The 9705-nt window shown below is 44.8% G+C and overlaps 1 protein-coding gene across 1 annotated transcript in view; it reads left to right on the forward strand.

Moving 5' to 3' along the window:
* The window catches only part of VWA5B2 (von Willebrand factor A domain containing 5B2), a 44231-nt gene extending 36124 nt beyond the window's left edge, over positions 1–8107 (forward strand). The window contains exons 17-22 of the mRNA XM_063306345.1: positions 564–701; positions 1425–1544; positions 5214–5282; positions 5700–5766; positions 6983–7091; positions 7396–8107. Of these exons, the coding sequence (XP_063162415.1) occupies positions 564–701; positions 1425–1544; positions 5214–5282; positions 5700–5766; positions 6983–7091; positions 7396–8055 (1163 nt within the window). The 3' untranslated portion in view covers positions 8056–8107. The remainder of the gene's footprint in view (positions 1–563; positions 702–1424; positions 1545–5213; positions 5283–5699; positions 5767–6982; positions 7092–7395) is intronic.
* The last annotated feature ends 1598 nt before the right edge of the window (positions 8108–9705 follow it).

Here is a 9705-nt window from a genome sequence, read left to right on the forward strand (position 1 = left end):
TTACAGACCATACAATTCTACTTTTGAAACATTTTCCAAGATTTTTCCAGATTTTCTTTCTTACATATAAAGTCCTAAGCAGCTGAGGCCCAGGTGTAATGAAAGCCTGTTTTCCTTTTGAAACTATCTTAGTCTATTATTGTTGTTCAAAGCCATATTATGGGTCCACTGCTTTAGGAGGTGAAGTTGGTGGGGACTTCTGATTTGCAGTACCTCCAGCATGGAACTCCTTCCCTGGGAATTTAGGTGGGCTCCTTCCTTATAGATCAGGGTCAGCTAATCTGTGGCCCTCCAAATGTTGCTGAGCTCCCAGCAGCCCTAGGAAGCATGGCCAGTGTTGAGGGATGCTGCTCATTGTAGCTCAGGAACATCTGGAACATCACAGGTTGCCTATCCTGATACAGATCTTTAACAACAATTTCGTTTTATCTTCTGCAATTTTTTAATGTTATTTTGTGTTCTTACCCTTAACATCTTGAGTAGCAACCGAGTAGAACAACAATTCTAAAATACATTAAAGAAGCGCATAAAATAATTGCAATAGTCTCTCTTCCTCTTCCCAGGTTTCTTCCGAAGGTTCCGCCTTAAAGCTGTTCAATCAAGCAAGGCTTGCAATATCCCTTCCATGTTTACCACCGTGGTGCCTGTAGACTCTTCGACTAAGGAGACCTTGCCTTTAGCACTTGAAGTTCGCAACACAGGTAGGATTACCAGGAGTGGAGATATATATATTCTACTCTTAGGGAGAACTGAAATGCCTGGATGAGAAATTCCTCCATAAGTATTGAAGCAGAATCCTAATCATTCTGTTAATCCCCGAATGTTTGAAATTGGATGCACCTTTTTTCATTCATTTTCTTTTTGAAGAGACAAAACAATTGTCATTTATCAAGACTCGGTGTCACTAGAGTCTAGAATAAAACAAGCCATTTCTCTTAATATCTGTGACACTAACAATTGCAGAAAGCAGATCAATGCTTCCGAATACTGGTACTTTTCCAGTTACAGTTTTTCCCCTTTTTGTAATTAGTTGCATCACAAGAATCAAGTGTGAGATATAAATTTAATAAATAAATAAAAAATAAACTTGATCAGTTCTGCAATTTAATAGTTTTAGACACTGGGCTTAGTGAACTTACAGATGGGAGGTGCATTTTAGATTGTTTCTTCAAAATGGCTTTTTTCCCCTGTATTTCTGACTCTCGCTTGATCATTTGTTAAACAGGCCTAGACTTGTGTTTGAGTTTTTGCTCTGACAACACTACTATACCAGCCTGTGACTAAAGAAGAGGCAATTGCTTTTGACATCCAGAACTGCATGAATAACTACAAAAACAATATCGTTTAAGACAAATGTTCACCCTTGAAATGGCAGCATGATGGCTGGGAAGACATCTAACCACCCTGAATGTGCTTTCTCCCAGACAGCATAAACAACCATCAGAAAGGGTCCCGTTTAGTCAATCAGCGTCATCAAAGCTATTCGCTCAGCCTGGGGCAGAGGCAGGACTCCGAGGAGCTGGATGATGCTCTTATTCCTGCAGGTACAAACTTCACACCATTTGTTTAATTTGAATCCTGGCCTTTACTACATATGCCAACATACGTGAACATGCTTGGAAAAAAACATACTGAGGGAGTGAACTGGAACGTCACAGCACCTTAGCAAATTGTCACCCTTCTCCCACGTGGCCAGGCAGAAAAAGTTAAGAGACACTTCACAGGGTGTAGTTTCTTTGATTGGAAGAGAAGGGAGGATGTGGTGTCTTCTTTGCAACATTAGTTTTATTTACAAATATACAAGAACAATGCAGCAGAAGTAAATAGGTATTCCTGCATCATGTTCCCAGTGAGACTGACTGAAGCCTCAGACCAAGATACATGTCCACATTAGGGAACTCTGGCTTGACTTACAAACATCTCTACTCAGTCAGACTGCAAACATCCTGTTTCTCTTGCAAACACACGCTCTACAAGCAAACAGTGCATATCTGTTCCAGACAGCTACGTTAAAGGCCTTTGGAGGGTCATTTCTCAAATACCTGGCTCCCATCAGGTGTCTTCAGAACAAAACAAAACAAAACAAAACTCAAGCGATTGTCCTGTTCCCAGTAATCAAACAACCCTAATCACAGTGGTCTGCTCATGCTGGACCTGCGGGTTGAACCAAGGAAGTGTTTGGAAGGTGAGAACACTGAAATGTTCACTGAAAGAAATGGAGAGTGATGTTGGTTATCTGTCATCAAGCAGATGTTTTTATTCTCTGATCATGTTTTCAACATCCAGCATTTATTGTTTCTATCTATTCCGTATTTTCTGGTAGATAAATATGGGTGTTTCAGAGCTGGCATCAGAAAGTAGAATCAACACTCTGTCAGTCTACATATTGTACTAAGCCATAGTATGGTTTGTTTCATTTCAGTTTAGAGTGTTGTCTCCCATGAAAACATTGCGAAAGTGGCATCCCCCCACAGGGTCAGATGTGACTTGGTGCTTGCACAGGGGACCTTTCACCTTTTTTTTTCATGAATGCATCTTTGGAGTATTTTTAAATAAACATCGGTTAAACAAACTGGCTTAACACAATATATAATATAATATATGCCACCCAGAGTCGTGTTTGAGATGGGCAGTGGAAAAATGTGCTAAATAAATAAAATAAATAAAATAAATCTCTTCTCCCCAGCCCAGCCTTCCTTTGAAGGCAATGTAGAGAGCTAGTTTGGTATAGTTGTTAAGGCACCAGGCTAGAAACCGGGAGACTGTGAGTTCTAGTCCTGCCCTAAGTACGAAGCCAGCTGGATGACCTTGGGCCAGTCCTTTCTCTCAGCCCTGGGAAGTAGAAGGTAAGGGCAAAGCACATCTGAAAAACCTTGCCCAGAAAACTGCAGGGACTTGTCAACACTGATTCAGAAGCACCCCCTCCCCAAAAAAGGAACATTTTCTCAGCTGGACTATATTAAGGCTCAAACCAACTTGCCTCTTCACTCAAAAAAGGGCCTATGAGAGCCCAGCTACACAGAATACAAAATATATTGTAGCTTTCAGTAAATCCTAACCAAGCAAACTATGGCTTACCAGTCCGCTTCTTTGTGGCCCCCTTTGATTACCAATTGCTGAAAACTGTTCTTACAATTTCTCACAATTTATAGGCAGGAAACACATGAAAACTGTACCCCCATCCCCACCTTCCCCACCTCAAGCCACACTCAGTTTTCATCATTGCCTTCCCACCAAAAGGTTACCCACCTCTGGCTTCGTACAATGTGTGAGTCCAATATCTCTGTCCTAATAGAGATTATGAATAATAATCTTATTAACTAATAATTAATAAGAGAGAACTGCCCAGAGTCCCTCTGGTGGGAGGAGATGGGCGGTGACAAATTTGATAAACAAACAAATAAATAAGAACTAGATAGGATAGTACGCACCCCAGCTAATGGACAATATCTGAGTGTGGTTGCATTCCCATATTAACCGATTTCTGAATTAATTCAATTTTTAGATTCACATAATACAGTAAATCATAAATTAAACAGATGGGCTAAGTTTGCTCAGCCCACTAAGCCACACACACAAAAAAAACTCTAACCATGTTCATCTTAATCAAGCTTAACCTATAGAAATGCATGTGCTAAATCTGCCTGACTTGGTTAAGCATGTTGTGTGAACTCAGCTGGTGAGTGCATATCAACAGAGAGAGGGGGCAGGAACCTAGATCCAGTAGGTAGTTGCAAATGTTCAAAAGAATGTGCAGAAGCTGGGGAGGGATGTGTGCATTAAACTTAGCTTTGTTGTTCTGGGTACCACACAGTGGTTCTTATGCAACTTTTGCAGATTGTATCCCAATAGAACAGCCTTCCTTGATCCAGTGGATCAGATGGCTGTGCTGGCTTGGAAATGTGGGAGTTATAACCCAACACATTGGGGTAGCTAAATTGGAAATGGCTACCACCTCCTTCTAAATGTTGATTTGTTTTTTAGCTTTACTGTATAACGTTTGTTTTACTACTATCAGTAGTTTTTCTGCAAGCCCTTTTTTCTGCTAAAAATCTTCCTTTCCCTGCTCTCCCCCAGCAAATAGCTTAGGGGGCACACTTCACCTCCCACATTATGCCTCAGGCAAGTTTTAGAGCCTCCTGTTGCTGTAGTTAAATTCTGAAAAAAGTCCATATTGCTCCTATTTATACTCCCAGTAGCAAGAAATAGCTCAGCTTCCCAGCAACTGCACGTAGCAGCACACATGCTGCAAAACTGCAAGTGATGAAAACTGGAACGTTGGGTGAGAGGATCAGGTTAGCAGTTGTGGCCCAATCTGCATGGAAGGGAACTTGGCTCTCTGCAACAATGCCACGTGTTTGCTGGGTTCACACAACCTATTTAAGCCTCAGCCACATTAGCAAGCCACTGTTGCCAGGTTCACATAATATGCTGTGCCCAAATTGTGTGGCTTATTGGTCTAGACCAGTGTTTCTCCACCTTGGCAGCTTGAAGATGGGTGGACTTTAACTCGCAGAATTCCCCAGCCACCTAGGGAATTCTGCGAGTTGAAATCCATGCATCTTAAAGCTGCCAAGGTGGAGAAACACTGGTCTAGAGAATACCATATGCTAACACAACGGCTGGATTCCTCCCCCCCGCTCCCCAAAAGTGTTAAGCCACAAACTACTCTATTTCCCATTTAGCCTAGCTCAGGGGTACTCAAACATTTTGGTCTCAGGACCCTTTACTTTCTTAAAAATGATTGAGGACCCCAAAGAGCTTTGGTTTATGTGGGTTATATCTATCAATATTTATTTTATTAGAAATTAAAACTGAGAGATTTTAAAATATTTATTTATTTGACTTTGTGGATCCCCTGAAAGGGTCTCGGGGCCCCCACACTTTGAGAACCCCTGACCTAGCTTATTCTTTAAAAAAATCATTTTTATTCTGCTTTTTTTTTTAAAAAGGTCCTTTCAGGTGTCTCTGTATATCAACCTCAACCTCACTCTGCCGTGCTTGACTGCTCCTTGAACCTCCTTTAGTTTCACTTCTGATTTCCAGGCACTTCCTTCTGATCTTACGTTCAGCAACAGCCTCTCTCAACTTTCTTACATTTCACCGTTGTCCGAAAGCTTTCTAATAAGAGAATAGGCTGAATGTCCTGAGAGCGTCCAGTGTTTTGGCAAACTTACGCCCACTTAACCCCTAAATCTTTCTTTGCTTCCTAGAACAAGAAGTTCCTCCTTCACCAGTCAGTGTTTCTTCAGCCAGCCAAGCCAAACCAAGCTGTTCTGGTGGTAAGCCTTCCTCACTATGGAGCCTGGGAAACCCGAAAGATCTGGTAATCTGTGCCCCGGGTGGTATTAAGGTGCCAAACTTCCATGTCAAGAAAAAAAAAACTAGATTATGACCTCTGTATCTGTCAGCTGGCCTTGTGGAAATTACTCTGCTTTTGTGAACCAGAAGAAGAGTACGTGGCTGGGTTTCACAGTTCATGCTAAGCCAGGTTCATTTTAACCAGGGCTGATTGAGGAAGGTAGCGGCCCAATTCCCATATAGCACTGTAATTTGGTTTACACACAGCGAGGAATGGCACAACAGCAATACCAAATAAGACATGTGACTCCTAGAGCGACACAGTCGAAATGGTTCTGCTTGGGAGCTCTGCACCTGTTTCCCAGCCCTCACGCCTCTCTCTCTTTCTTACTGTCTAGGAGCCAGCTCCACTCCTCCTGTTTCTGAGGCCCCCCTGAAGTCAGTGGAGAGCTTCCTAGGCCACAGGTGACTCTTTCAAAGCTACCTCTCCAGTAGAGAACTCGCTGGGGCGAGCGTGGAGGGGGCAGTTGATCGGCAGAAAGACCATTCTTTGCTTGACACTGGGACAACTCAGCCCATGAAGACCATGTGACACCAGCCAACATCCTTGCCGCTTCTAAGTTTTTGCAGCGTTAGCATCCACTTTCATCAGCCTTCTCCAACTTGGAGCCCTCTTGTTGCAACCATTGAACATGTTGGTGGGAGATTCTGAGAGCCGGAGACTAACCCATCGGGACAGCACCAAGTTGAGGAAGGCTGACTTTGAAGGGCTCGTGTTTTTTCCAAGTGAAGTAATTCTGGGCACTCCCCCTTGCCACTTAAATATTTTAGCACTGCTAGTACGTTCAGTGCTGTACGAAAGCGCCCACTCTAAAGCAGACAGCTCATAAAAGATGACGGCGAGGGAAGGAATGCAGGTTTAAGAAAATGAAAAAGACAATAAAGGAAGTACATTTCCAGGCAGAAGCAATCCGAAAAGGGGGAAAAGGTGTCCGGGTGAATAGAACTCATAGGATGTCAGTCATCTAGAGGTTTTTTTTTTCAAAAAAAAAAAAAGGGCAGAGCAGAGCAGAGGGAAACAAATCTTTACCAAACAATGCCCTCTAGAAGTATTGAGGTCCTCCTTCAGATGCTTCACTGGCTGGGGATGATGGAAGTTACAGCCTGGCACAGAAAGATTGCACGATACAGTCATGGGTTTGGACCTGTGCCAATTCCTTAAACAGAGACAAAGAAGAGACTGACTGCAACCCTGATAGCAGGAAATGTTAATGCCCCTCTCCCAGCGATGCTGTTTGTAACCTACTGAGGACTAGAAAACCTCCAAAGGTTTATATTACAAAGCATCCTGGGCTGGGAATATCCTCATAAGTATACAGCTCCAAACAGGGAAAGGCCAAAGGCACCATCCAAAAGAGCTTTCCCTCTTCTTAGTTTATTCTGAGTCAACTAATCCAGAACAGCCCGAGAAAAGTGGCAGAGCCGTGATCCAGCCTAGTCATTGCTGACTGGTGCCAGTAGCTGGGGCCAGGACAGAAATGGCTTTCGTTGGTGGGCCATGCTGGCCGGCCACTGTAAGAAAGAGAAGGCTACCTTACGTGCTGATTGGGCAAGGGGGACGACAGTTCAGCTGTGGCCTGATCAAACAAGGTTATTACCCAGAAGGCTCTTATCTCTGCAGATTCGGTGGCCAGCGAAGGCGCCAAGGCTTAGCTTTACGCCCACAGTGCCTGAGCCCAGAGAGTGAGCTGTCCTCGCGTGACAGTGCCATTCACGACTACCTCCCGCTGGTAAGACCCCTCTCCCCATTTGCATGCCTGTTAAGAAGGGACCGTATCAGCCAGTCAAGCCCTGCCTTTTCTGCTAGACTATGGCTTGCGACTCAACCGTACAAGTCTTGCCTTCCCACCATGGTAATGAACGGGAACAAGGCTTTGGGGTTGCTTGTCCCTCTTTCAAATCCAGGGCACAATCCACAGGAAGCTGGGCTGGGCAAAGTCGCTGGGATTAAAGGACACAGCACAGGAGAGCCCTCTAAAGGCTTGTGACTTAATTCAAAAGGGAAGCTGAAATATCCCTCCTGCTTCACACCAGGTGCAGCTGCAGCAAGCCCCGGGCATGTTCCACCTGAGCGAGACCTTCTCAGAGGCGGTCCGGATCCCCCTGGACCGCTTGTGCCGGGCCTCTCCCTACCCCTCCCACCGGGCTAGCCTCAGCCCCGCCTCCAGCACCTCTCCGTGGGCTCTGATTGCCAAGAGCAGCCCAAAACCACCAGCAAGCCCTCCTCCCCCGGAAGCGGGCGAAGAGGGAGTCCAGACAAGCAAGGAGAGGGTGACAGAGCCGGACTCTCCCAGCTCACCCAGCACATGCTCAGAGGTCCTGAGCACCGTGTGGGCCCAGGCAGACAGCGGGAGGGGCTCTGAAACAGACACCTGTGAGCATTCACCAGATGTGTCTGAAGGGAGCATCAGCCTGCAGGAGACAGGTTCGCAGACAGAGGAGGGAGACTTGGAGAGCATGAGCTGGGCCACAGCTGTGGCATTAGCCTGGCTGGAGCACCGCTGCGCTGGCTTTTTTGTGGAGTGGGAGCTGCTGGCTGCCAAGGCGGATTCTTGGCTGCATGGGCAGCAGCTGCCAGAAGGCCTGGACGTGGCTGCCCTAAAAGGAGCAGCGCGCCAGCTTTTCCTGCTGCTCCGCCACTGGGACGAGAACATCAAGCTGAACATGTTGTGCTACAACCCGAATAACATGTGACGGGCAGGCAAGGCTTTCCATTTTACGAGGCCAATAAAGAGGATGGATCCAGGAGTCTGTTCTTTCTCAGGCTGGAATTACTATTTTGCTGATGGTGGGCAGCTTCAAACAAACCAAGGCCATTCTCAAGATCCCATTCAGTGTGCCACTTTACTAAAGGCGTATATTCAAGGTATAAACCCTTGTTTTTAGTGAGTAGGAGAGGATTAGGGTTACTTAACAGAAAAAATCATCCACTCTTGACAATCTGCCCATTGTGTGAACAGAAGGGTTTGTATACAATATCTGTAGACCTAACAAGTATGATCAAAAGCATCACTCTAGTATGAGCCTCAAAATCGTTTTAGCAGTGAGCCCAATCTGGAAAATTTGTTGAGTGGAAGAAATTTGTAAGTACATGTTTGAACAGATATTCTTACCCCTGGCCTTCAGAGAATATGGGACAGCCCCCATGCTGAGCCAAGTCACTGACCCAGCTCACCACATCCTGCTCCTTCTGAGGACAACACATCTTCTGGGCCTTCATCCAGCTCTCAACAGCACCCAAGAAGGATGCCAGGATTGTTCCTGGAACCTTCTGCATTTGAAGGGTGGGCTCTGGTACTTCATGAGCCAGTCCTATATCTCTGTTTAGTTTCCTGATCAGGACACAGTGTCATAAACATCAAATAGCTTCATATTACAATACAGATAGTCCTCATTTAGCAACTGCCTCAGATAGCAACCGTTCGCAAATATGACAGTAATACACAGCAATAAAAAATTCATTTTCCGACCAATGTGCACATTTAAGACAAAAGCCTTCAGTGTGAAACTGAGAAGAGCTGAGTGCTGCGGAGAAGAGCAGCTTAGGAAGAGAACTTGTTTAAGTAATCTCTCCGCCCTGCAAGGGGGCAAAAAAAAAAGAGAGGGAAAAAACAAGTCAGGCACAGGACACCGTATGAGAGAACTTTATCTGAATAAGATGGCAGCAACCAGCGATCTTCAAGTCTCTCTCTCTCTCGTTCAAGTGTTCACTTAATGACCATTTTGCTTAATGACCAACTTGTTGGAACCAATTGCAGTCACTAAACAAGGACTACCTGTAGTCAAATTCTGAAACTAGCTTATATTAACAGAATAAGCCACTGAAGTCATCTCAGTATAAAAATGTTTAAGGAACGGAGTTTTGAAAATCTTTTTTAAAAGCAACAATGCAAACATTTGACATGGAAGACAGCTATGTTAGACAGGTCCATAACAAAAGGGTGCAACTCCTGTTGCAGGTGCCAGCTAACCAATGGATACTTCTTTCTATTCCCACATTCTGTGTAACTGAGCGTTTTCCATTGTCCTTGGGCGGTTCAGACATGGACTGGCATTCTAGGAAAAAGCAGCTTTGGGTATGTTACATACTTACACAAACACTGGGGATTTTCAAGTCATTCCAGCACTTCCCCATTTCTCAGCAGCCCTACCCTAAGCATTAACCTGTCAGCTGCTGAGTGCTACTAGAGGGAATGATTTGTCACACGGCATCTTAAAACACCTTGCCCCCAACTTGACCCAACTCATGGCAAGAGTGTTTGATCCACATTAAAAAGCCTAGAAATCCAATTTCAAAAAACACTGACTCCGTAGGAGGTCACATCCTGTGACAATGCGTAAATT

This window comes from Candoia aspera, chromosome 6 (genome assembly GCF_035149785.1).
Source record: "Candoia aspera isolate rCanAsp1 chromosome 6, rCanAsp1.hap2, whole genome shotgun sequence".
NCBI classification, from domain to species: domain Eukaryota; kingdom Metazoa; phylum Chordata; class Lepidosauria; order Squamata; family Boidae; genus Candoia; species Candoia aspera.